This window comes from Adiantum capillus-veneris, chromosome 17 (assembly GCF_014529385.1).
Source record: "Adiantum capillus-veneris isolate H3 chromosome 17, ASM1452938v2, whole genome shotgun sequence".
NCBI lineage: Eukaryota > Viridiplantae > Streptophyta > Polypodiopsida > Polypodiales > Pteridaceae > Adiantum > Adiantum capillus-veneris.
This window is the reverse complement of record NC_140947.1, coordinates 46,815,430-46,842,278: the sequence shown is the minus strand read 5'-3', so window position 1 is coordinate 46,842,278 and position 26,849 is coordinate 46,815,430. Positions and strand designations below refer to the sequence as shown.

General features: G+C 43.4%; 2 protein-coding genes across 5 annotated transcripts in view; one reads left to right on the top strand and one right to left on the bottom strand.

The window, feature by feature from the left end:
• LOC147437172 (uncharacterized) overlaps nt 1-26,849 on the bottom strand; it is a 67,074-nt gene that overhangs the window by 6,000 nt on the left and 34,225 nt on the right. The window contains exon 1 of one of the 4 annotated variants that reach the window (XR_015184827.1): nt 22,193-22,685. The exons of the other annotated variants lie outside the window; for them this stretch is intronic. The gene's annotated coding sequence lies outside the window, so the exon portion shown is untranslated. Of the gene's footprint in view, nt 1-22,192; nt 22,686-26,849 lie in introns of those variants that run through there. 4 annotated transcript variants of the gene reach the window in all.
• On the top strand, nt 12,058-12,309 carry LOC147437173 (uncharacterized). Its single transcript, XM_086486127.1, has 2 exons — nt 12,058-12,081; nt 12,136-12,309. Exons 1-2 carry the CDS (start codon nt 12,058-12,060, stop codon nt 12,307-12,309), a joined length of 198 nt encoding a protein of 65 aa, XP_086342253.1.

Sequence of the window (26,849 nt, the reverse complement as noted above, 5' to 3'; positions counted from 1 at the left end):
GACCCATCGCCAGGCTCTGTGATGAGTACCATGAGACAAGAAATGGATTTTGTCACCTCCATCCAATCTAGGAGCTCAGTGTCCTCTAAATGCTCAGGCACTAAATCTAGATCACGACTGCTAAGATGAATGGTGAGGGAGAAGCCCTACGCACCGAGATCTATGCCTCCGTCTTGAATGGTTCCTTCCGGGGTGAGCCTTGGGGAAAGATGTCACAATCGCGGAGGCTAGATGGGACCAAACTTAGCGCATAAAAGAGTAGATTAAATAGATTCATGTAATCTTTAGATAAGATATGACATATGAATACTAGAAATTGAAAAGAGCAAGAGAGGGAGAGAGAAAATTAAGAGTCGACACACTATTGGGGATCGAAGATGGGCTGGTCCCCCCCTTTCAGAGATTTTCTATTAAGAAAATGAGGGTATTTTATTACAAGCACGAAGTCGGGAACGCAATTAGCCCCGCTAATTGCTTCCACTCTATCTAGGGAGTGCCTCGCAATATCCCCTTGCTATGGATTGAGAAAGAAGATGCCCTACACCTCTTTCGCTATTCAACGATGCCTTGCACCCTTCTTCCAAGCCTTCCGCTCCGCTTGAATCTTCAATTCCCAGCGTTGTAGAGCTCTGACTTGAGTGCTTTCAGCTTTGCCACGATCACTAATGAAGCTATTAGCCTTGGAGAACCTTTCTCCGTACTTCCACGCGATGGAAACCTCTGAAATCTGCAATTTCAGCGTGCTGTAATTTTTTGCAGCACCTAAAATTAGGGTTTCCACACAAGGAAAACCCTTCTCTATCTACTCTCTAATCTTCTCTATCTGAAATTAGGGTTTCCACTCCGAACCCTCTCTAATCTTACACACTTAGTTCTCCAAGATCCATCAAATGTGCATACTAAATACATTACACATGTATTCTTCTATCTACTCACCAAATAGTTAACTCACATTTAGAGACAACTTTAGAGGGTGAAATTAACATTAGCTAAAATAGCTAGTCATGACTAAAAAGTAACATTTTTCCTCACTTTTATTCAGTTGCCCTCAACTAAAAGGCTTCTAAATAGTATGTACATGATGGGAAAAGTTAGTTAGTTCTTGGGTATCCATCCACTTGGCATCCAAAGGAGAATAATTCTTAAACTTGACTAAGAAACGGCGAGTGTTTTCCTCCCTTGAGAACACGATCTTGATGGGCAACTATCTGCTCAGGCTCGAGAACTTCTTCAATTTCATCAACATTAGGAGGATCTTCCATAATGGGCTCCAAGGGTGGTTCACTAGCATAAGGCTTCAATAAACTGCTATGAAAGGCATTATGTATTTTCCAAGTAGCTGGAAGAGCTAAGTGGAATGTAATATCATTAATGCTTTCAATGATCTTGAATGGTCAGGAGAAAGTTTAATGGCCCTGCCTTCTTTCCCTGCTATTGTCTTAAGCCTTGCTCGGTGAAACTTAAGGAGCACCCATTGATCTTTGGCAAGAGTCAACTGTCGTCGATGCTTATCCACTGCTTTCTTTTGCTTCTCTTGAGCACGAGAGATAGCTTGCTTTACTTGTTGATAAGCTGTGTCAATGTCGTGCACACAAACTCATCAGCAGCAAAGATCTTTTCTTTTGTACAAAGAATGGGAGGTAGAAGAGGCTTTCCATAAATGATTTCGAATGGTGCGTTTCCCGTAGAAGAATGCGTTGTATTATTGTAGGCAAACTCTACAAGTGGCAAGTACTTCTCCCATTCTGGTTTCTGATCTGAGACATAGCATTTAAGCATGTCAAGGATGGTTAAGTTTGCTATCTCACTCTATCCATCAGTCTCTGGATGATAAGAGGAGGAGAAATCAAGCCGTGTGCCCATGTTCTCGAATAAAGCTCGCCAAAAGAGACTAGTTGTGTGAGGATCCCAGTCCCCCACAATGGATTTCGGCATCCCATGATGCTTGAAAACTTGAGCTAGAAAAATCTTAGCCATGTGATCTGGCTTTATTGTCTTTCGCACGGGCAAGAAATGCGCCTGCTAAATTGTGTGCGAGGAAGACCTGTAATGAAATCCATAGCTATACTCTCCCAAGGAGCATCTAGAATAGATAATAGATGGAGTAACCCTAAAGTCTTGTGTCGATCAAATTTGACCCTTTGACACACTAAGCATTCACGAACGTATTTCTCTATGTCCGCTCGTAGCGAAGGCCAATAAAATACCGTTCTAATGCTGAAGTGGTCGACATGATTTCTCTATGCCCCGCATAAGGTGGTGCATGCGACTCATTCATCACTTTTGTGCATAACCGCGTTACTACACAAATAGCCTGATTATGATAGAGGTATCCATCCCTGATGGAAAAAGGTGGGGCTGATTTTCCCTCTTGCAAGGCAGCCCACACTTCTCTAAAATCCTCATCGTTTGCATAAGCATCATGCATACTACACAAATCCTGATGATGGATTGTCGTAACGGCGTTGGACCTTTGGTCTCCTAGACAAAGCGTCAGCCACCACGTTCTTATTTCCAGGTGTATGCATAAAATGGAAATGGAACATAGAAATAAAATTCGCCCCCCAGTGTTAGGATTAAAGCCCAAGTGGCCTCTTATACGGATATGGCCGCCCGCCTGCCTAACTCACTTATCACTAAATCTTTGTATATAGTCACTTATACCTTTGTGGATAATAAGGTTTGGGAGATAACCCTTCAAAAAACGATTCTCTGCGTACTGTGTATCTCTGTGTGTGTGTGTGTGTGTGAGTCGACCCCTTCTCGACTTCAATTGGTATTAGAGCTTGGTTCAGTGCGGTTTTGCGTAATCGCGCGCGCGCACTTTTCAGGCAGATTCTGGATCTGGAGATCGAAAATTCACACTCGGCGTTCCGGGAGCATTTCCAATAGGTGACTTGAAGTTTTACCCCCCTTTCGAAGTCGTTTATGCCCTCAGAATTTCGTTCTGAGCACTACATCAGAAGATAGGTTTCAGCCACAAAGAAACCCGTCTTGTGTAGATTGGCAAGCAGGAGGTGGTCGGCATCAATATCGGCATCGACATACATCACTCATCAGTCTTCAGAGCATCATCTATAGACCAGGTACACATATATATCATCAGATATATATATTGCAGTCTGCATTGCTACTTCTTGTGCTTGCCAGGGTCCAGGGGAGGTGTGGCCATACGACGGCTTGACACCACTGGCATGTATTGCAGATTGATGTACTGTGATTGTGGGTCTACTAGTTGTGAGTCACGCTAGCAAACAGACCGCCGCAGCGGTCATAGGACAATGATTGGTCTATTGTAGGATGTATGCTAGTTCTGGGCAGTTTGCTGAGCCATCTGTGAGGGTCGTGTGTGAGGTTTTTTGGAGCCAAGCACTGGGGGACTGGGTTACCCAGTGTGAGGTGGATTAGGTTGATGGAGTTCCCCTCTACACGCATCCTCTTCGGCGACTTTTATCCCATAGGATGTATGACTTTGTGTAGACACTAGATTGCATCTTATGCGTCAGGCCGTTGAGGCATTGTTCAGGGTTCAGTCTTGAGACAGATACAGGTTCTGTGATCGCCCAGACAGGAGACAGTGATACTTATAGCACAGCATATTATAGAGATTTTTAGATTTTTCAGTGGTCAGCTATTTATGATTGTTTTTTGATCTATCTTTTGGTTTCCAGAGCTCAGTTTACAAGGGAGACTCTGTCAAAATTTTTCAAAATACTGACAGTTCTTGAGGAGAGGTGTTCAGCTTGTTGTTTAAAGCTTGTTTATTGTGTACAGAGGCCAGTTTACAGGGGAAACTTTGTCGGATTTTTCCTAGGAGTAAACAGTTTGGCAGATATGGCATCTTCTCAAAGTGAGACTCTTTACAACATAAAAAAGCTGGATGACACAAACTTTCTATTATGGAAGAAGCAGATTTGGTAGGTTTTGGTGCAGAAAAAACAAGTGAAGCCACTGAAGCTCAAAGGGGAGAGACCAGAAGGTATGGCTAAAGATGAGTGGGAAGAGCTTGACGAGTTAGCTTGTTCCACAATCATGCTGACACTGCAGAAAATGTTTACTTCAACGTAGCAGAAGAGACTACAGCGTATGGCGTATGGCAAAAGCTATGTGGTATGTACAAGAAACAAAGTGCTGCTTCTCAGATTTACTGGCTCAAGAAATTGGTGGATTTGAAGATGAAGGAAGAGACAGCCATGTCAAATCATCTCAATGAATTTCACACAATTTTCAGCCAGTTAACAGCACAGGAGATAGTCTTTCCAGATTCAGTGAAGGCTATGTTTCTCTTAATCACTTTGCCAGAAAGTTGGGATACTTTTCGTACAGCGTTAAGTAATTCTGTCGTGCCAGAAGGTCTTACAAGTGCTAATGTAGAGGGCAGCTTGCTCACAGAGGAAGTGAACAGGAAGAACATTGACAAAGACAAAGGCAATAGTGCTTTGGTCGTTCGAGGGAGACAACAGTCTAAAAAGAAGAAGGGTAAGAAGGCACAAAATCGAAGTAAGTCTCGTGACTCGAAGTCAAAGGATGACATAGAATGCTACCATTGTGGCAAGAAGGGTCACATGAAGCGAGACTGTACGAAGTGGAAACAAGAAAAAGGCAAAACAAAGAGTTCTGAGCAAGATGAAAAGAAGAGTTCAGTGAAGATTGAAGAGGTGAATGTCACAGGATCTGGTTCAGACAGTGATTCTGGTATAGCAGCTGGTGACATCTTCCTCACAAGCAATCTTGATTCTGTTTTCTTGACTGCAGAGGATGGACATGCTATGATTGATTGGATTATTGACTCAGGGGCATCTTTACATGTTTCTCCGCACAAAGAGTGGTTTACATCATATGTGGCTACTAAAGATTATGTCAGACTTGGCAATGAGCAGGTTTGTGACATACTTGGAGTGGGAGATGTGCAGTTGAAGTTTCAGAATGGATCTTCTTTATGGCTCAAGAATGTCAGACATATTCCAGCAATCCGAAAGAGCTTGATCAGTACAGGGAAGTTGGATGATGCGGGTTATGTGACAGTTTTTGGGAACAGCGCTTGGAAGATCTCCAAAGGTTCGATGACTGTAGCACATGGCAGCAAGTCAGGAACTTTGTACACTTTACATGTTTCAGAGATTAAAAACCATGTAATTAATGTGATTGAGCAGCAAAGTGTGTCACTGTGGCATCGTAGGCTGGGACATATGTCAAAAAGAGGAGTGGAAATACTTTCTCATTATGGTTATTTGTCGGGCTTTTCATTTCAAGATTTCGAGTTTTGTGAGCATTGTGTTTATGGTAAGCAAACACAGGAACCGCACAGATCAAAGAGGAATCGTAGGGACGAACGGTTAGTTCTTGTGCACAGTGATCTATGCGGACCAATGCCTAGTTTGTCACTAGGGGGAGCAGCGTACTTTTGTACATTCATAGATGACTATTCTCGCAAAGTATGGGTTTACTTCTTGAAGCACAAGGATGGGGTGCTCAAGGTCTTTAAGACATTCTTGCAGCTTGTGGAGAATCAGAGTGGTCAGAAGCTGAAGTGCTTGAGAACTGACAATGGTGGAGAGTACGTTTCCAAAGCTTTTCAAGACTTTTGTGAAGCAAAAGGGATTAAGTGGGAACTTACTGCACCATACAATCCTTCACAAAATGGAGTTGCAGAACGTATGAATAGGACCATACAAGAGAAGATCAGAAGCATGTTGTCAAATGCTGAGTTGCCTAATGGATTTTGGGCGGAAGCACTGGCTACAGCAATCCATTTGATCAACAGGTCTCCTAGTAGGGTTTTGGATAAGAGTGAAGTGGCCGAGATGCTATGGACAGGCAAGGCACCTTCGTATAAGCATCTCAGAGTCTTTGGTTGTGAAGCTTATAGCCATATTCCTAAGGAGTTCAAGAATAAGTTAGAACCAAAGAGCAAGAAGTGTATATTTCTTGGCTACGGAGAATCGGGCGAGATGGGTTACCGGCTTTGGGATCCTGAGTCCAGAAAAGTTATTCGTAGCAATGATGTGCATTTCAATGAAGCCAAGTTTCATGCTAAGCCAGAGAAGACAGAGGAGATCAGAAGAGTTGTCTTCAAGGAAGATGGACCTAGTGCTAGCACATCAAGACAGCATGGTCAGGCTCAGGAACATCCTATAGTGGCTAGAGAGGCAGAATCAGTTGTGGTGAGATGTTCTGAGCGTGTCTCCAAACCACCTGATCATTTTGTGCCATCTCTAAATTATGTCATGCTCACAGATTGCGGAGAACCATCTTGTTACAAGGAAGCATTACAAGTGGTTGACTCGAAAAAATGGCAGTTGGCCATGTAGTCAGAGATGACAGCTCTGCATAAAAACCAGACATGGAAGCTAGTTAAATTACCACAGGGCAAAAAGGCTCTACCTTGTAAATGGGTTTACAGGTATAAGATCACCGCTCATGATAGTCAGCCAAAGTACAAAGCAAGGCTTGTTGCCAAGGGCTTTAGGCAAGAACAAGGCATTGACTTTGATGAAGTCTTCTCTCCAATGGTCAAGATGACTACATTGAGATGCTTTCTTGCATTGGTTGCCATATTGGATTTGGTGTTGCACCAAATGGATGTCAAGACAGCGTTCTTGCATGGTGATTTAGATGTGGAAATTTACATGCAGCAGCCAGAAGGGTTTGTTGAGAAAGGCAAGGAAGATTTGGTATGCCAGTTGTTAAAGAGTCTTTATGGCTTAAAACAATCACCGAGGGCATGGTACCATAAGTTCCACAAGTTTATGCTTTCTCAAGGCTACAAACGTAGTGAGTTCGATCACTGTCTATATACAAAGAAGGCTAAGGATGGCAGTTGGCTGATCCTTATTTTGTATGTGGATGACATGTTGATTGCTGGCAAACACTTGGAAGAAATTTCAGCTTTGAAGTCAAAGATGGAAAAATCGTTTGACATGAAAGACATGGGTGAGGCAAGTCATATACTTGGTATGCGCATTGAGAGAGACAGATCAAAGAAGTTGATTTGGTTATCTCAAACAGAGTATATTGACAAGGTTTTGCAACGTTTCAATATGGAGAAGGGAAAGGCATTGAGTGTTCCATTGCCACCATATGTGAAACTTAGCAAACAAGATTGTCCTGTGTCTAAGGAAGAAAAGGCTGAAATGGATAAGATTCCATATGCATCTGCAGTGGGTAGTTTGATGTATGCAATGATTGCTACACGTCCGGATATTGCATTTGCAGTGGGAGTGGTTAGCAGATATATGTCAAATCCCAGCAAGAAACATTGGGAGGCAGTGAAAGGTATCATGAGATACTTAAAACATACAAAGAGTATGCGCATATGCTATGGTAGTCAGGATTTGAGTGTCAGAGGATACACTGACTCAGATTATGCAGGAGACTTGGATAAGAGGAGATCTACATCAGGCTATGTTTTTACATTGGCTGGAGGTGCCATATCATGGCGATCTCGATTACAAGATTGTGTTACACAATCTACTACTGAAGCTGAGTATGTTGCAGCAAATGAGGCATGCAAAGAAGCTATTTGGCTTAGTAGATTGGTAGCAGACTTGGGAATCAATGCAGATATGCCAGAGTTATATTGTGATAGTCAAAGTGCTATACAATCGGCAAAGAATCCAGTGTTCCATTCGAAGACTAAGCATATTGATGTGAAATATCACTTCATTAGGGAAGTACTTGAAGACAAGCAGATACAACTGCTGAAGATCCACACCAAGGAAAATCCTGCTGATCTACTCACAAAGGGACTTCCAGGAGAGGGCTTTGTGCATTACACAGTGTGGCATAAGTGCGAGTCAATCTCTCGGCCTTCTTCCTTGGAGTCTCCTCTTCAGCATCCTCTTCCCATTGGTCCTCTTCAAAGGAAGGAGGGAGTGTTTGCCCAGCCACTACTTCCTCCATTTTGCCTTTGCCTTTGTGCACGCGCTCCAACGCATCACGTACCTCCGGAATGGTGAGGATACCCCGTATCTCACCTAATTCTCCTCGGAGGGCTTGAACTTCCGCTTCGTAGCTTGGATTTGCAGCCATGCTGAAAATTTTCCCAGGAAAGCTCTCTCTTTGAGAAAAGAGAGAAGTAGCCTGGCTCTGATACCACTGTCACAATCGCGGAGGCTAGATAGGACCAAACTTAGCGCATAAAAGAGTAGATTAAATAGATTCACGTAATCTTTAGATAAGATATGACATATGAATAATAGAAATTGAAAAGAGCAAGAGAGGGAGAGGGAAATTGAGAGTCGATACACTATCGGGGACCGAAGATGGGCCGGTCCCCCCTTGTGAGAAATTTTCTATTAAGAAAATGAGGGTATTTTATTACAAGCACAAAGTCGGGAACGCAATTAGCCCCGCTAATTGCTTCCACTCTATCTAGGGAGTGCCCCGCACTATCCCCTCGCTATGGATTGAGAAAGAAGATGCCCCGCACCTCTTTCGCTATTCAAGGATGCCCTACACCCTTCTTCCAAGTCTTCCGCTCCGCTTGAATATTCAATTCCCGGCGTTGTAGAGCTCCGAATTGAGTGCTTTCAGCTTTGCCACGATCAGTAATGAAGCTATTAGCCTTGGAGAACCTTTCTCCGTACTTTCACACGATGGAAACCTCTGAAATCTGCAATTTCAGCATGCTGTAATTTTCTGCACCACCTGAAATTAGGGTTTCCACACAAGGAAAACCCTTCTCCTTTGTGTGGGACCGCTTGGGGATCGTTTCTACATGAAAAGGGGCTGTTTCGGCTAAGAAAGAGGCTCAAAACCACTACTGAAACTGATTTACAGCAATGGAGAGCTTGGTGGAGATGATGATGGAAGCTACCATGAAAGCTTGAGAGTGAGCAAGATGATGGGTGTGTGTGTCCAAGTGAGAGAATGAGTGCCTTTATAATGTTTCCTCCTTCTCCCTCTTCAAAAATTCGCCATCTTGATGGAAGAGAGACATGTGTGCATTTTCTAATTTGCTAAGATGAGAGGTGGCACTTGCTTTAAGTGAGTTTTTAAAAATAAGAGGTGGTTCCCACGGTTTTGGCTCGTTTCATTAGGAATTGGCCTGGAATTACTTCTAGAACTCCGAAGCTCATGCCGACTGAGCCTATGACCCTGCACAACTCAACGCATGGTTAGAGTGCTTACAGGCAACATGCCTATCACATAAACTTACTATTTCGGGCATCCCCGGGTGCATCTAAACGTGAAAAACACATGTACTATGCTATAAGCATGCGTTAATCATGCCATACATATGAACTACTTCTTGTAGAGTCCCATCTTAACTTCTGTGCTTGTCTAGTATCTGTATCACGGATACTTTCTATTTTTAGTAAGTATCTGGCTCTTGTAGATCCATCAGATACATTCTTTCTCTAGAGTATCCCGGGCTCTTAGGTCCCACACCTGTCGGGTTCCCAACCCCTACTTAATCTTAGGGTCCCTGACCCTCTTAGGGTTCCAAACCCTAATTAATTTATGGGTCCCCGACCCTTAGGGTTCGAAACCCTTTCTTAGGGACCTTGACCCTTAGGGTTCCAAACCCTAAACTATTCTTAGGGTCCCTGAACCTTAGGGTTCCAAACCCTTATCTATTCTTAGGGTCCCTGATCCTTAGGGTTCCCAACCCTTATCTATTCTTAGGGTCCCTGACCCTTAGGGTTCCGAACCCTCTCTAATCTTACACACTTAGTTCTCCAAGATCCATCAAATGTGCATACTAAATACATTACACATGTATTCTTCTATCTACTCACCAAATAGTTAACTCACATTTAGAGACAACTTTACAGGGTGAATTCATTAACATTAGCTTAAATAGCTAGTCGTGACTAAAAAGTAACAAAAGATCCACATTTGATCACTACCCCGGTCATGAACTACCTTGGCATGCCTTAGCCATGGACAATCACTGTGAGGAGGAAAACCAACGGGCACCTTGGGAAGGCATACTGCCACAAAATCCAACAAGAAAGTGAACCCTTGAATCTCCAATGAGACATTTTCTATGCCTAGAGGAGGAACCCTTTGTTGATCCACCGAGGTGACTGAGAAGTGAGCAAGACAGTCAGTTTGAAGACCAAGAGTCACCATTCTGTACTCTAGCATAAAGTCGATACCAGAGCCTCCATCCACTATGGCACCTTGCAAGATAGTTCGTGAGACACACATAGTCAAACGGTGACTTTTATTATCTGTCAGTGAAGAACATGGCTGAACCACCAGGCAACTAGAGCTCATGGACACCCTTCCACCAAAAGGAGTGGTAGGTGCCCGCCACTAGACCCCACTATGGAAAGAGATTGTAGGACTTTGGCAGTGTCTTCTAAGGTCAAGCACATTAGATCATAAAGCCTAAAGGGCCATGCTTCCGTAGGTTTCTTTGAAGGCTCAATGGAGAGAGGAGCTAGGCCTTCATGAGGATCCATTCGGTGAAGGTCTTGAATGGCATCGATGAATGCTTCATTAATGCACCCAAGGGGGGAGGGGGAGAACTTGGGTGGATTGTGAGATGGCTCTTGGAGTTGCCTAGGCAACTCATCCAAGCCGAGTCCAACAAGTCACTCGTTGGGCTCTAGTGAGGACTCCCATGGTAGAGGGACTAGCTTGGGTAGAGATAGCATGGTAGGAGGGAGGGTGTTCCAAAGAGGAGCTACTCATAAAATTAGATGGGATGTGGGAAATGTGAAATCCACTTAGGGAGGTGGAGAGGATGTAGTGGGATATTGCTTAGGAAAATCCCTAGCTTCTCTTGAAGGAGGGAAGCCAACTCGTCTTGACCTTCAAAAAGTGAGTTTAAAAAAAAAAAACTTGTTCTAACTTATGAGTGTTAAAAAAAACCCATCACCATTCATGGATCAGAGTTGGCAGCTCGGGAGAGATTATGTTTGTCTTTGCGGATTTCCCAATGCGTACTGTATTTTTTTCTTGCTGTCAAAAAGAAATTCAGCATGCGTGCAGAGAATTGACGCTCTGCAAAAACATAATGTGCTTTTTTCCTTCTTCTTTCATGCTTTTGGGCGTTCCTACAAGCTCTGAGAATAGCATTTGAGTTTTTCTCACAAGCTCCAGAAGCCCACCTGCATAACCTCGGCAGGAGTTAGCTCTGCTCCATGCACTCTCTATCTCTATTAAACTAGGCTGAAATCAGCCCGCTTTCCCACAAAATCATCACACGCACATTCACCTATATGCTTCATACTTGGCAGGCATAGAACCAAACAATGCAAGCATGAAGAGAAACTTGAAATAGACCTACCGGTTGAAATCTAACAACCATGGTACTTGCATATGAGAGTCGTTGTGATACCAACTATCACACACCCATCAGGACTCACCCTCCTAGCCACATCTCCACGCCATACGTCCACAAGATCCTGCAAAATAACCGCATAACACATGAAATTGTAGGGGGTGCAGGCTTGACTCACCTCCCAACCATTCGATGATCCCATGCCGTAGCATGATTGGACAGTTTTGTTTCTAATCGTCTCTGCAAAGTGGATACCGTTGGTCTAAGGCAAAAGAAAAGGCTGACGCATATTACATTGGTATCAAAGTAGGCAGAATTTTTTTCTCTAAGCAAGTTTCTTACAGCAAATGGCCACCCTCGAGGATTTTGACGCTCTCTTTATGCAGAGCATGGCTGACCTAACTGTCATGTGCATACCAAAGTCATCCATGTACAGTAGGGTGTCTAGTGTAGGTCAGGGGAGGCTAGAACTAGACACAGGCAGATTGGTAAGCTAAGCTTGGGACAACCTAATGGACGGGTAGCCGCTTTTTGGACGCCTGCTTTTTAGACTCCCACCGTTAGTATATAAGGGTGGGTAGATCATCAATTGGAGATCAGTCCAAGTGCAATCTTATGCAAAGCAGAGCATGGATGGGACAATCATGGAGCCTAGATTTAGCGTGGATGCGCCTCTGCTACCAACAGATAGTCCTGGGCTCTAGTGGAGCACTCGTGGTGGTATGGGACGACGCAGGGAAAGTATGGGCTAGTCGGATGTGTGTGCTAGAATCCTAATTAGTGGCTCAAGGCTCGATGATCCATGATCATGCTACAGCATGCGATCATCGAATGGTTGGGAGGTGAGTCAAGCCTGTACCCCCTACAGTTTCATGTGTTATGTGGTTATTTTGCAGGATCTTGCGGACATATGGCATGAAGATGGCGGCTACGAGGGTGAGTCCTTATGGGTATGTGATAGTTGGTATCACAACGACTCACGAACCATGGTTGTTGTGAGTCCTTATGGGTATGTGATAGTTGGTATCACAACGACTCTCGAACCATGGTTGTTAGATTTCAACCGGTAGGTCTATTTCAAGTCATCAGAATCAAGAAATGGGAACGGAAACGTTGGACCCTAGGAAACGTGAATCGGGTGTTTAGTAGGAACTGGGACCAGCTAGGAACCAGCTGGTCGAGTTAGCATGCACCTCAGCTCCTTGTATTCTTCCACAACACTTGCACAAGGAAACAGGCATAAGTCCATTGCATTTTTTCTAGCCTCTATGAAGAACTTCTTTTCTTGGGACAGCAATGCAGCTTATAAGAGACAGTAATGCAGCTTAAAAGAGACAATGATACAATCATTCCTAACATTCATCATGAATGGCATATCTTCATACCAGCACATTGTCATGCATGGCATAGGCTACAAATCGAGTCATAAAACACATAATAACAATGGCAATACTACTTCTCACATGCAGGTACAAAATTTAGTTTCCACTCCTCTCCCTTTCTCTCTCAACTTCATCTCACCCCTGCTTCCAACCTCGCCGTGAATTGTTTTTCCCTTTCTTAGTGCGGAAAATATTTTTCCTAAGAGAGCACTTAACTCCTCTTGAGGCCCCTCCGCAAACAGAATGGCCTGCAAAAGTACTTGAAAACGGGCAGGCTCCATGTTTTAAAAAAACGGCAGACTAAAAAAACGGGCATGCTCCACGTTAAAAAAAAACGTAGTAAAGAAAACAGGCTCAAACGAACCATTAAAAAAACCTTTAAAAAAATGTGACGCGTGGCACCCGTTTCAGCACAAGGAAACGTGTATTGTTCTCGTTCCATCCCATTTCGAGTGTGAGAAACGACCTGTTCCAACGGCTCCCATTTTTCGAATGTTTCCAACGTAAGGTAAAGCAAAATCGTCGTTTTGACGATTCCAAGCATGGAATCGTCGGGTTCCTGTGACTAGGAGCTTTTTCGTTAAAAGTAGTTGCACCCAAGTTGGATATAAGTGTGCACACCTTAGGGGTGTACTCAAGTCTCAGGGACCTTTAGTGTGCGTTCCCGAGTCCTCTTTTCGAGCTTCTCTCCCGTGACAATCTTCCAGTCTAGTTTTCTGTTTTCGCGCGCTACCTTCAACACACGTCATCAAGGCATGGTGTCAAGAAACGGGGACTCAAAAGCAAACCCAATTGAGGCTGATCCCACGGATAAAGATCTTACAGCCATAGACTTCGAGAAGATTTTGAAAAGTTTACCACATTCTTGGAAGCCAAGATTGAGAATCATATAAAGCCTCTTCTCGAGGAGATCCGTCTTCTTTTGACAGGAGTGTTCCTGCACTTCTTTTTGTAGTTCGAACAATTAGCCTCTGCTTTTGCACCAAATATAATGCCATATCAGTTCTCAGGAAAGAAAAAGGAAAGAAAGATGTTCGATGCAGCGGAATGAATGTTGTATTTTCTCAAGATTAGTGATCTTTATTGCTCAAGGTTCCTTTTAGTTCTTAGAGAAAGAGAGAGCTTTCCGTCTTATAGAGAGTGCTATGATCACGAACAAAGTGAGTGGATATTGTGCGTGCAAGTGAATGAGACTGAGAGAAGGAGAGAGAAGAGATACGACACCCGAGACGTTGTAAAACCCTCCTCCGAAGGCCCCACTCTCGTCGGCAAGAGTGCTCTACTTTGATTGCACAAAGGTGTACAATGCAAATGCAATGGACTGATGCAATGGGACTATGCCGACGACGACGACGGTGATGACGACGACGACGACTTGGTGGCTGAAATCTGTGGTCTTCAAATTGCTGAATTCGGGGACTGTTTCGGTGGCTGAAAATGACTGTTTTGGCTGCGTTTTTATGGCTGAAAATGGTGGATCAACTTGGGGGAATTTGCTACCTTGCTAACTGCTGAAAACCTGCGTTTATCACTGCTGAAATCTGCAGCTTTCTTAGCGTTAGTAAATGGGCTGAAAACGCTGGAGAAGTGCTGAAGTCTTGCTGGCGTTTTTGGCAAGAAAAACGCTGGCTGAAGTGTAGCGTTTTTGCAAGAAAAACGCTGGGCTGAATGGTACTGTAGGGTAAACGCCAGGCAAACAATGTGATGGCGATGCTGAATGCTGTGGGGAGATGCCAAGGAAAAGAATGGAATGGCGAGGCTAAGTGCTTGAGGGAGGGGTACTGCTGAGAAGTTGCCTGTTGAGCGGGAAGCTCCTGCTGAGAAGTTGCCTGTTGAGCGGGAAGCTCCTGCTGCCTCTTCTGCAATGGAGTGCTAACTTTGGGTTTGCTTATATATTAACTTACCCAATTTTCTCTACTGACTACCCAACAAAAGTCACTTAATAAATAAGTGAAAAATGTCAAAAATAGGGAAAAATGGGATAAAGTCATCTAAAAAATCCCCTAACTGATTCTAATGGATTTCGAAGGGAATACTGATGATCATGCTGCGTGCAACCGGAGGATAGCATCTATACTGAGTGACTGAACCGGAGGATATGCATCTATACTGAGTGACTGGGCATGCACGGTCTACGAATAGACTCACAAAAGTGCCAGATCACTGCTAATCTAGACTGACTTGACTGATGGGAACCCTGCTATGGTGTAGCTTGTCCATGGACACATAAGGTTGGGATGTGTCACGTGACATCCTCTCCTCACAATAAACTCATAAAGACTAAAGGTAGTGCGGAATGCGGTCTTGTGAATATCTTCCGATACGATCCAAATTTGATGATAAGAGCTATTGAGATCTATCCTACTAAAGTAGGAAGACCCTTGAAGCTTATCAAACAAATCTTCTATCCTTGGAACCAGAAAATGATTCTTAATTGTGTTCTTGTTTAGTGCACGATAGTTCACACACATGCGGTATGAACCATCCTTCTTTTGCACTAATAACACGGGTGAGCAAAATGGAGATGAGCTTGGACGCACCATCCCTTTTTCCATTAGCTCATTTACTTGAGTCATAATCTCCTCTTGTTGTGCAAGAGAGACCCTATATGGTGGTTTGTTGGGTGAAGAGCTTGCTGGAATAAGCTCAATTCTATGGTCATCTTCTCTCCTTGGAGGAGGTAGTTCCCCTGGGATAGAATCGGTAAAACAATCAGCATATTCATCAAGAAACAACTTTAAATTTGCTGCTTCTTTAGATGAATCTTTTAGCTCACATGGTAGAGAATTAACATCATTCAAAGAATCTTTGACAAAAATTAAGTAAGCGGAAAGAGTAGACTTTATTGATTTATTCAAAGAATCAAGGGATACAATAGGGATAGTGTGTTCCTTATCATTAACATCTAAGTTAATGTCTCTACCTCTATGTTGAAAAGAAATAATTCTATCAAGAAACTTAAGATTGGCAACCATACGATGAAACCAAGGCGTGCCCAACAAAACACCTTGATGCTTAAGAGGAGAAATGTAGGAATCCTCTTGGTCCACATATCCTTGCACATGTATGCAAAGCTTTTCAATCAAAGGAGTGACTGGGACCGCTGGAGTATCAAAAGCCCCATCAGCTTCTAGCGAATGTCCCATCTCATGTGCATGAATTCCCAATCGACTTGCCAACTCCCTTGAGATGAAGTTGCGATTGGAGCCTGGGTCAAACAAGATAAGACAATCTTGGTCACGCACTTTGCCCCATGCATAGCATTGGCGTGATTCATCGTCTTCTTTTTTCTTATCTTGCGTTGTAACCAAAGATGCTTGTGGCTTGTCATTCTTAGTTGTCCGTAAAGGACAAGCTCTATATGCATGACCTTGTTCTCCACACTTGTAGCATCGGTTCTCTTTACGGTAGCACTCCATCTCTTCGGGAGAAAGACGTTTCTTGCCTTTGTAAAGGCCTTTGTCATTCTTCTTTTCCTGATTATTGTTGGGAGGTCTCTCCCCGTTTGGTGGCCTTTCTCTACGTTGGTTGGATCTCACCATCGTCATTGTAGTAGCTATAGGAAAGATCTTGGCAGTTACAATAGAGTGGTGTATCACGACGGAGATCGTTTTGGGACTTTGAGCATTAATATATGCTCTCAAATCATCTGGAAGCCCAGTGCAATATTGTTGCTTTTGTTCAAAGAATTCCATCTTGCTAAAGACAGTGGCTTTGAGATGTAGATCCCAAAACTTATCAAGGTGCTTTTGGATGGTTTCTCCCTCTTCCAGCTTGAAGCTTCTCCATGCAGTTAAGACTTCATCTTTAGTGCCTTCTGGGAGAAATTGCTTCATGATGGAAATTTGGCATTCCTTCCAAGTCCTTGACACTAGACGTTAAGCTCTTATAGTAGCCCACCAATGCCTAGCTAGCTTTTGGAAATACATTGCCATATGGCGTAGCTTAGAGCCTTCTGTGAAATGCTCACCTCCAAAAGATGCATCAAATTGTTGAATAAAGTGTAGTACTATATTCATATCACCATATGTCCCATCAAAGGAAAGGAAAGTAATGCTTTTTCCTCCTTCCTTGAACTTTTGGAGACGGCAAGACTTTTTCCATGCTGGATGCACACGTATATGCCCTCTTCCCTTTCGGAGTGGTGCAGAGGAGCTAGCTTCTTGTGCACTCGCATCGTAGCTAGAAGAATTGGGTGAGGAAGAAGAAGGAGAAGGGGAGGCCGAGTCTATGAGGTCGGCCCCCCCTCGAAAGGCTTTTGTATTCTTTGTGCTCCAAGCTCAAAAAGAGTCATTGCTTGAGCATAATACAACATAGGATCTTTGTACATAGAATCTCCATAGCCATAGCATCATAGGAGCTTAGGAAGACTTAAGCTCCCCCGTTTTCCTCTTCTCAAGTCCTCAAATACCACATAGGTAAAGAGAACTAGCGGAGAAAAGGAGTAGAGTTCATGTATATCAAGATGGAAGCTTGAGAAATGAGCTTCATAGACTAAGTAATTACATAGCTACCAAGGGAGGCAGCATAAGCAAGATGAATATATGAAAAACTGAGTAGATGAGAGTGTAGAGGACATGAGAGCTTTCACCAGCACTCCTCCATGCTCAAAATTGGCCAAGCATGCAAGAGATATCCCCTCCTCAAGCTCACATTTTTTCATGAAGCAAATTTAGCATTCAAAAGCACTTTTCTGCTATTTTTAGTAGCTAGAGAGAGAGAGAGAGAGTGGGCTAGCTTGTGGAGCAAGAAACAAAATGCGCCTCTTCCTTTTCTCTCCCCTTTTTGCATTGGCCAACCCTTTTTGGACATGTGTATGCCCTGGTTCCCACCTGCAGTCCCTCTGCCCAACTCCCAACCTTCCCGTAAGCGGTATTTTGCTCGTTTTGGCCCTCCTCCATGCACAACCCGTTTTTAACATTTTTACACATTCTCTCTCTAGAATTCTAGTGAGAGAGTGTCTGTTTTGCACTTGTAAAGGTTTATTCTTTTGACTACCATAAACTAGAGTCAAAATAAATCTTTTTACAAATCATTGCATTTAGCCTATGCTTACCTGTGCTTTCTCTCTCTAGATAGCTACTTTTTAGAGAGAGAAAAACCTGTGAATCTCATAAAATATAAATTTTATGACACAGAGTCTACTCTGTTTACTCTCTCTCTCTCTCTTTCTCTTACAAGTTTTATCTCTACTTCCTCTTATACCTATACTTCTACCCCACTTACCTTTGTCACTTTGTTACTGTTGTGAGGACAAGGGTCCTCTAGACAAAGGTCTAGTCATGTAGGTCAGTGGGCATAACTAGTGTGAAACCCGGTTAGGTGGTGATTAGCATGACACATTCACTTCTCTTCTTCAGACCTTACATTCGTATCAGAGCATGGTGTCGATGCTTCGACGAGGGGAAGGAGAACCACTAAGGTGAGGCTGTTGTTGCAGACACGGATGCCATGGAGAGAGAGAGTGCATCTTCTTCTCTTCTTCACTTCTATCATCTTGCTCGTCAAAAGCTTATGCATGTGTGAGTTTTTTTTTGTGTGGCACTTAGGGAAGAAGGAGCGCACGAGCAAGGAGGGCACTATGGCTAAGGTGAGAGCGCACAAAGCCATAAGCTAAGGTGGGAGCACATGAGGCCATGGACCAAGGTGGGCAGCGCTCAATAAAGGGTGCATGGCATGACGGGCACAAAGGCCATAAGTCGGTACACGGGGGCACAGCCTAAGCCATGCAATACGTGTGGTGCACATGCCATGTAGAGTGGCAATAAGGGCGCCATGGCACTGGGCAGGGGCCAAAAGGGCCAGTGACTACCACAAAACGGGCCACAAGGGCCAAGCATAACATTAAGGCCTTAAAGGCCATGGTGGGCACTCAAGAGGAAGGCCATGATGGCCAAATGTGCACAGCCGAGAGAAGCAGTGCAGGGCGCATAATGGTAAAAGCCACAAGGACTACAAGATTGGTAGCACGGTCACCCGCCATCAAGAGGCATGGAGAGAGCCACAGGGTGGCTAAGGCTGACCCCTAGGCCATCCAAGGTAGTAAGTAGCCAAGGGCCATAGCCCTGTAGGCTAGCCCATGGACCAACCAGCCCATAGGCAGCCATGGGCCCCAGCCACGGGCCAACCGTGTCACCGAGAGAGAGAGAGAGAGAGAGAGAGAGAGAGAGAGAGAGAGAGAGAGAGAGAGAGAGAGAAAGAAAGAGAGAGAGAGAGAGAGAGAGAGAGAGAGAGAGAGAGAGATGAAATTATATATTAACGTCTTAAAAAGGCCAAAATGACCTATGTGACCAATCTGTTATCTGATACCATGACTGGATACAAAAAATGAAAATGAAAGTGAAACTAGAAGACTAGTGCTACTAGCTACGACTGTGCGGGCGGGAATGTGACAGCTGATACCATGAATGTCTAGTACAGTACAGTGGGTGATACAATGGTAAAGACAGTGACAAGTCATAAGAAGATCCTCCTCATCTGTGCTCTGGATGTGGAGATAGAATGGCTCGGATCCTCTGCTGTAGTCTCCGTCGTCGATGCTCTGTAGCTTCTCTCCTTAGTCGTGGGCGTCTGTCTCTCCCTAGCTCCAATGCTCGGTTGATGAGAGTGCCGCTAGTGTGTATATGGACTGAGCCCTACAGTGGTGGCTGCTCCTCTAGTTGTCTCGTATTTGGGGTAAAGAAATCTGTAATCTGTCTCTGGGACTGCACTCCAAGTCTCCTCAATAGACTCTCTCTATGCTTGTGTAGCTCAAGTAGATACAGTCCAAGACATCTCTGATCCTGATAACTCATGACTCTGGAGAGCAGTCCAAAACCCTCCGTGAATAAACAGTGGAAGCACCCCCGTATCTCATAGTACACTATGTAGTGACATATATAATGCAACTGTGTCTCTGGCTCCATATGGCATAATCAACAAATCCTGATGTTTGTTTATATCCCTCTGAATCTACTAGTCTCTATCTCAAGCTGGTGCGAAGATGTACGTATCTGATCGATGGCACACCGTAACCCATGAGATAAATGTGTGTCCATATAACTAGGTCAAATCACAAACCCATCTCTTGTGAGTTGGAGAAGATGCTCTCTATAGAAAGCCATCTTCCGTCCCAAATCCTGTGTCGGCTCTATCCATGTCCTCTTGGTGCCAATTGGGTCAGGTCCTGTGACAAAAAAGTCTGGTAATCTCCACCCGTGTAAAAGGCAACGAGGGTTAATCTAGGGAGTACTAGAAGGGGGGCAGTCTGTCCATGCTGAAGCCATGCATCTGGAACCATGATGTCATCTGTGCATACCGGCATGATGTGTCCCCTTGTAAAGCTAACTATCTAGAAGACTGAAGGGCCAATCTAGTATATCTGTCTCTGGTAGTATCCCACAAGTTATGCATAAATGATACTGATCTGGTAAGCATCTCTATCTCCATAGGGGTGGCGGCAAACTCCGCTCGAATGATCTCATGTGGTACGGAGGCTTTAGTCCTAATCAGCCGAGAGATACCAAGGGCCTCTCCATACATTTCCAACCATCCTGACCCACAGAAGGTCCCCAAACCTGAACCCCATAATGCATAGATGAAGCTACCAAGGTATCAAAGAGCCATAGCTTTGTTCGAGGTTTCTGGAATTGAACTTACGAACATATCCTCTATAATCCTCCCAGTGCCGCATAAGCCCTGGTTAGTCTAGTCTCTGGTGCTCTCCTCAAAGAAAACCTCGGTCCAGTGAAGACTACCCCAAGGTAAGTGTATGCATCCATATACTTCACAGTCTCTTGACCATATGTGAATGTAGGTGTTGATCTCTTGATCCATTGTGACGTGGTGTTGAACACCATAGCCTTGGTTTTACCAAGCTTTACAGACAGTCCACTATCCTGCGCAAAGCTATGTAATGCATCCAAATGTTGCTGCATACCCTTTGGTGAGTCAGAGATCAACACAATATCATCAACATATAACAATGGGATCCATGTCCCTGCCAACTAGGCACCTCTGTCACCCTCTCTGTCAATGTAACTAGAAACCTCATCAATATACATACCAAATAAAGTGGGGGACAGTGGGCAACCCTGTTTCACTCCAATAATAGAGTAAACTAAGTCAGATGTGCCCTCAGGTGTGCGTACATGTCCCATCACTGATTCGTATAGAGCCATAATCCCCCAAATCAACTCTATGGGCACCCCCATTTCCTGTAGTCTGCGCATCAATCTGGCTCTAGGCACCATGTCAAATGCTTTGCAGAAATCCACAAAGCTACAATAAATCCGTCTCCCATGTGCCCTACTCTCCTCAATGATGGCTATGAGTGTCAGAATATGGTCAATTTTCAAAAGCCCCTCCTGAAACCGGCTTGTCTTGTTGCCCATATGCCCTCACTCTCTACCCATCTGCACAACTGCTACTCCAGAATGGATGCATACAACCGTGCTAATGTGTGTCCACCCAACCATAATAGTACAGTAGTTCCCAGGCTCGGTAGGATCACCTGCCTTGAAGATAGGCACAATAGTAGACTGTCTCCAAGTCTCAGGTAGCCCCTCACACATGGCATGATTAAACATCACTGCAAGAACCTCTGCAAGCATGTCTCTGGCATGTATAAAGTGCTTTGCTACTAGACCATCATGATCATATGCCCTCTTGGTCCTCATCCTGTCAATGGCCCTCTTTACCATCTCAGTGGTAAAGAAGGTACTCGTAGGTGGGCATGACTCTGGAGGCTCTGGAAGGGGTGCCTGTCCAGGGACCTTATATGAGGATGCTGCATATTGGCTTCACACATAAGGAGAAGTAATCACTGGGGGAGGGGAGTGCTCATGAAAGAATTGACATGCCTCTCCTGAGTCTCTACTAAAAAACAACTAGTATAAGTCTCGCTCCATTTGAGCCAGGAACGCTCGCTTCTTCTCTCGCACAAGGCACCGGAAGGCAATCCGGGACTGTCTGTAAATGATGACTCCTAAGAGAAGACCCCTCCGAAGCTGCGCTCTCATCTCCCTGCACTCCTCGTCATACCAATTGTTCTGGGGCATGCTCCTAGAATGCCGTCTTTGATTGGGCCTAGTGTGCCTCAGATGTTGCACCATGCAACATCTCTGTCAGTAAAGTGGTGAGCTCCTCTAGAGAGAGTCCTTCAAGCCCTGCTCTTCATCTTCTTCTTCTTCTTCTTCTTCTTCATCAGGAGGATTGGGAGGATGATCATGTCTCCTTCTTTGAGTATTCGGTTAGGAACGGTGACAGATAGAGCAGTGCGCAAGGCCAACTCGTCTCCACGCTTGGCTTCATGTCGGTCTTTCCCATGAGTCTCTCTCTCACTTTTGGACACACATTTGTGAGGTTCACATTTCTCGATGCATTATGTATTTTTTATGGATGGTTGCTCATGTTGGCTGTTGGCACTTGGGTGATGTGCACAAACCATGATCCTACTTTTGAGGTGTCACTAGGATGTTCCAGAGTCACCCAAACATTTCTTATGGGCATGCCGCAGGCACATGCAGTTTAGAGAGTAGTATGCCTTCTGATGACTACAACAGGATTGCATTCAGGAATCAGGGTTTATCACCTGGGGTTTGCTTCTTCATGATGTGGGTCCTCATCTTACTTTTGAGGGGGAGGATGAGGATGAGGATGAGGATCCTGGTCCTTTTGCTTACATCTATAGATTATCGTCGTGGTTTTTTGAGTATGCTTCCAGCTTCAGCTCTTCGTACGTGCTGAGGCTGTTCGGACTTGCTGTTTGATGTTTTCCACCATTGCCAGCATTACTGCTTGGACGTGTATTTGGAAGGCTCTTTGTTTAGAGGTTCTAAGCAATGAGCCTGCCTCGACTATGAACACCTTGGCTTGGCTGTGGTTTGGTAAGAGCTTGGAGTACATGGAATGCTTCAGCAGGTTCTTCGAGGGTGGCAGAGCAGCGTCGCTCAGTTTTGATGTTTTGAGGAATTCTCTTGTATTGTAATGGCAGCGGATTTGAATCTACAAAGCAAGTGCGAGCGCATCTTTGGAGTGTAGGGATCTACAAGGACTTGTTAGAAACAATGAGGCAACTCCATGAAGCAAAGAGCTTGGACGATTTTGTGTGTGAAATGTTTAAATGTTGGAGGAACCAAACCCTTATTTCCACAAGTTGGGAGCACTTCTATGAAAAATTGCTTACCAATAGGAAAACTTTGTTGGAATCTTATTTTTCCAACATACAATCCACATAGGAAACATTTCTACCTAAGAAAAAAACTAACATAAGGAAACATTTTCTTAGTGAGAAACATTTTCTTATTATGAAACATTGCCATATATATTATCCTACATTACTTGATAGCTGGCGATTTTTTTGATGCAATCGAGAGAGAGAGAGAGAGTAACCTTTATCGTTGATCCTTATTGGCGATTTTTTCATGCTGAGAATAGCATGGTCTTTTGATTTTTGATTTTTGAGTTGATTCACACGCTATCTCCTTGCTTCTCTCATGCGCAGTTTCGAATCCCTCTGGCTTCAACGTTTTTGATCTCTTTTCCATAACAACTGTTGCATAATTTTTGCAGAGAGATCAAATGTTGGCCCATCAATTCTATCTAACTATATTGCTTGTTTGTAGGACCATCGCCTCATATTGACATTGGTCCATTTTGATAAACAAGAGAAGATGACATGCCTCGGATCATTCTTACTATCCTTTATAAATGTCCTGCTCCCCCAAGCGGTTAAACTTGCAAGTGTAATACTGTAGAGTTGGATTCAGAGCATTTGAGGTGCTCTTTTTCACCAAAAAGAGCTCAACACTTTTCTAGTAGACCTGGGTGACTGCACTCAACAAAAAGCACACAAGCGCATGACATTGGCTCTGGAAGGAATTCCTCACACTGCATCTCTTCAAAGCATCGTGTACAATTTAATCATACAGAGTGGTATTTGTCACTTATTCTCCACCCTTTGCTCTGCATCTGTATCCGACATAGGCTTCCTTGTTTTAGAATTTGACCCCATGCCATCTCTTAATTCCCTTTGGTGTCGGTCCTTGCACAATGCCGAGCTTCAATGCATGCAAATGAACTCTTGCAATTCGAATTCACCCAAGGGTTTCAACATCTTTTTGATCTGCATTCATTCTCAAGAGGAGCTTTAGGTGATTTGGCACCTTGATCATTGTGGTCGTTGCATCCCCTTGAAGGCTCTTTGACTACACTGATCCTGCTTTTTTGTGCATCACTTTCAAAAGTTTTCCACTGTTTTTGATACCGATAGATTGCATTGTGCTACCTACCAACTTTTATTGACCTTGCTCCCCCCTTCCTAATGTTGGTCGTCTTGGCCAAAGATGGTTGAAAAAGTTATGGGGAAGTATTCTGATGTTGACCTGTTATTTGTGCACCCTCATGTGCATGGGTTCTAGAAAAGTGTTTAATGCATGTATCTTTAATTCAGATACCCTAAATGCATTCACAGCCAATGCATGTCAAAGATATCCAGTGTAAGAAAAGACTAAGGGTATTTGAGACTTTAACTGGCTTGACTAAGTCAATCTAACCATCAAAGGGTCAAGGGACATTTGCTGTAGAGGTTACCGCACTCAAAGCTCACATATATGCCCTCCCTGCTCCAACTCCATCCTCAGATAATTAGACTTAGACTTAGACTCTTTTGCCCATCGTTACCCGCATGAGCGACACGACATAACTAAGCTCAACTCTCTAGCTTGAACTTAATTCACACCAAATGAGAAAAATGAAAAGAAAAGTTTAAGTACATGCAAACCATACGCAGAGAGTATATATGACTTGAAGCTTTAGGATTAACCTCTGAGCGTGTCTGCTGTAGAGTGCCCTACTGTGACCCTTATGCCCACAACCTGAGTTGTGAACTGACTTGACCTTGAAAGTCGTAATCTGGAAATAAAGAGCGATTTATAGATGACATACCAAATAATTGGAACTGCAAACGGAATGCCCTTTCTTTGATGGTGAGAGCATCTATTTTGGGATCCCTAATTGGAATGTACAATCGCTTAGGCACTGGCACTAGAGCAGGTACCGATAAGCTCACTTTGGAAGTGAATTTCTGAGTGGTGAGAATTGTAGAAGTTGATGCGGTTTCCACTCCTTGAGAACTTTTTTCGTTGATTAATGTGAGCCGTGGTACCCACTTGCTTTTTTCTGATTTTTGTTGAAACTGATCCACCAATGGTTGTTCTGACTTGTTATTTTGCATTGGTCGGTGCTAAGACAAAATTGGAGATGAGAGTGTGGTGCTCTGAGGTACCACTGTTTGCTCTATTATTGGCAACCATAGAGAGGTAGCTCCATCATAATAGCCTTGTGCTCGAAGAACTCTCTTGGACACCCATCTTTGTGTTTTTGTTTGTTAAGGTTTCCATTGTTGACGACTTTGTTGGTATTTTTACAGTTGCTTTAGTGGAGTGTTGATAGTAGGCATTGTTTGCTGATAGCAAACAGTTGGTATAGGCTCCATCATCCGTGAACTCTTAGGAACCCACCAGTAGAGCTGAGCTCCCCCCTTCCATAGCCTGAGTAGGGGAATGGAGGAAGCTTTTTTCATATTTTTGCTCAACTAAGCAATTCAAAAAAAAAACCTCCCTCCAAAGCTCCCTCCGTACCTCAATTCTTGGAGCGAGCTTTTCGGAGGGAGATTTGTGTGTGTGTGTGTGTGTGTGTGCGCGCGCGCGTATACATACATATATACATATATATATACAGCTGTAACTATAACTATAACTATATATATATATATATATATATATATATATATATATATATATATATATATATATATATATATATATATATATATATATATATATATATATATAGTTATAGTTACAGCTGTATATATATATATGTATATATATGATATAGTTATAGTTACAGCTGTATATATATATGTATATATATGTATATATATATATATATATATATATATATATATATATGTGTGTGTGTATATATATATATATATATGTATATATATGTATATATATGTATATATCTATATATATGTATATATATATCTATATATATGTGTGTGTGTGTGTGTGTGTGTGTGTATTCCAGTCTTTCTCTCCCCCCCCCCCCCCCCCCCCCCCCCCCCCCTCTCTCTCATATGTAAGTGGGCACTAGACCCTAAAACATTAGTTAGTTGGGATTAATGTATTTCAAATGCAAACACAACATTATTGTGTGAGAAACTTCTTAAAAGTATATTGCATATGAGAAAGAGAGTGAGACCAAGTTGATTAAAAACATCCAAGTCTCACTCTCTTTCTCATAAGCAATATACTTTTAAGAAGTTTCTCACACAATAATGTTGTGTTTGCATTTGAAAAACATTAATCCCAACTAACTAATGTTTTAGGGTCTAGTGCCCACTTACATATGAGTGAGAGAGAGAGAGAGAGAGAGAGAGAGAGAGAGAGGGGGGGGGGGGAGAGAGAGAGAGAGAGAGAGAGAAAGAGAGGAATATATATATACACACATACACATACCTATATATATATACACACACATACATACACACACACACACACACACAAAGCTCCCTTCGAAAAGCTCGCTCCAAGAACTGAGGTACGGAGGGAGCTTTGGAGGAATCTTTGGAGGGAGTTTTTTTTTTTAATTGCTTAGTTGAGCAAAAATATGAAAAAAGCTCCCTCCTATAGCTCCCTCCATTCCCAACCCCCCATAGCCTTCGCTTTGGAGAAGTGTTTTCTTTACTAGCCACCCAGATTGTATATGTTTTGAACTTGTTGGAATCCATACTAATGGATCACTTGAAACTTTGTTGGAAGCAGTAGTGTGTAAAGATTTCTTTGTCTTGTAGAAGATCCTGTACTCCAGAGGAACTTGGTCCTGTAAGGGTACGAGAATTTACCTTGATGGTGTATCGACGTTCATCCCAATCCAGATGACATTTGGTCACCTTCATCCAATGCTTGCGCACAATCACTCCTTCCAAGCCTTCGCTCTTGTTAGCCACATAAAAGACAACATACATTGGTTCATCCTGGATTCTTGTTTTCAAATAAATGCATCCTAAACATGCGGTCTCTGTCTGTGAGAAACTCAGAAAGTTTAGTTTGGTAGAAATAAGTTTAGTTTTCAAATAAATGCATCCTAAACATGTGGTCTCTGTCTGTGAGAAACTCAGAAAGTTTAGTTTGGTAGAAAGAAGTTCAGGTCGGCCTAAAGCATCCCAGACTTCCCATGAC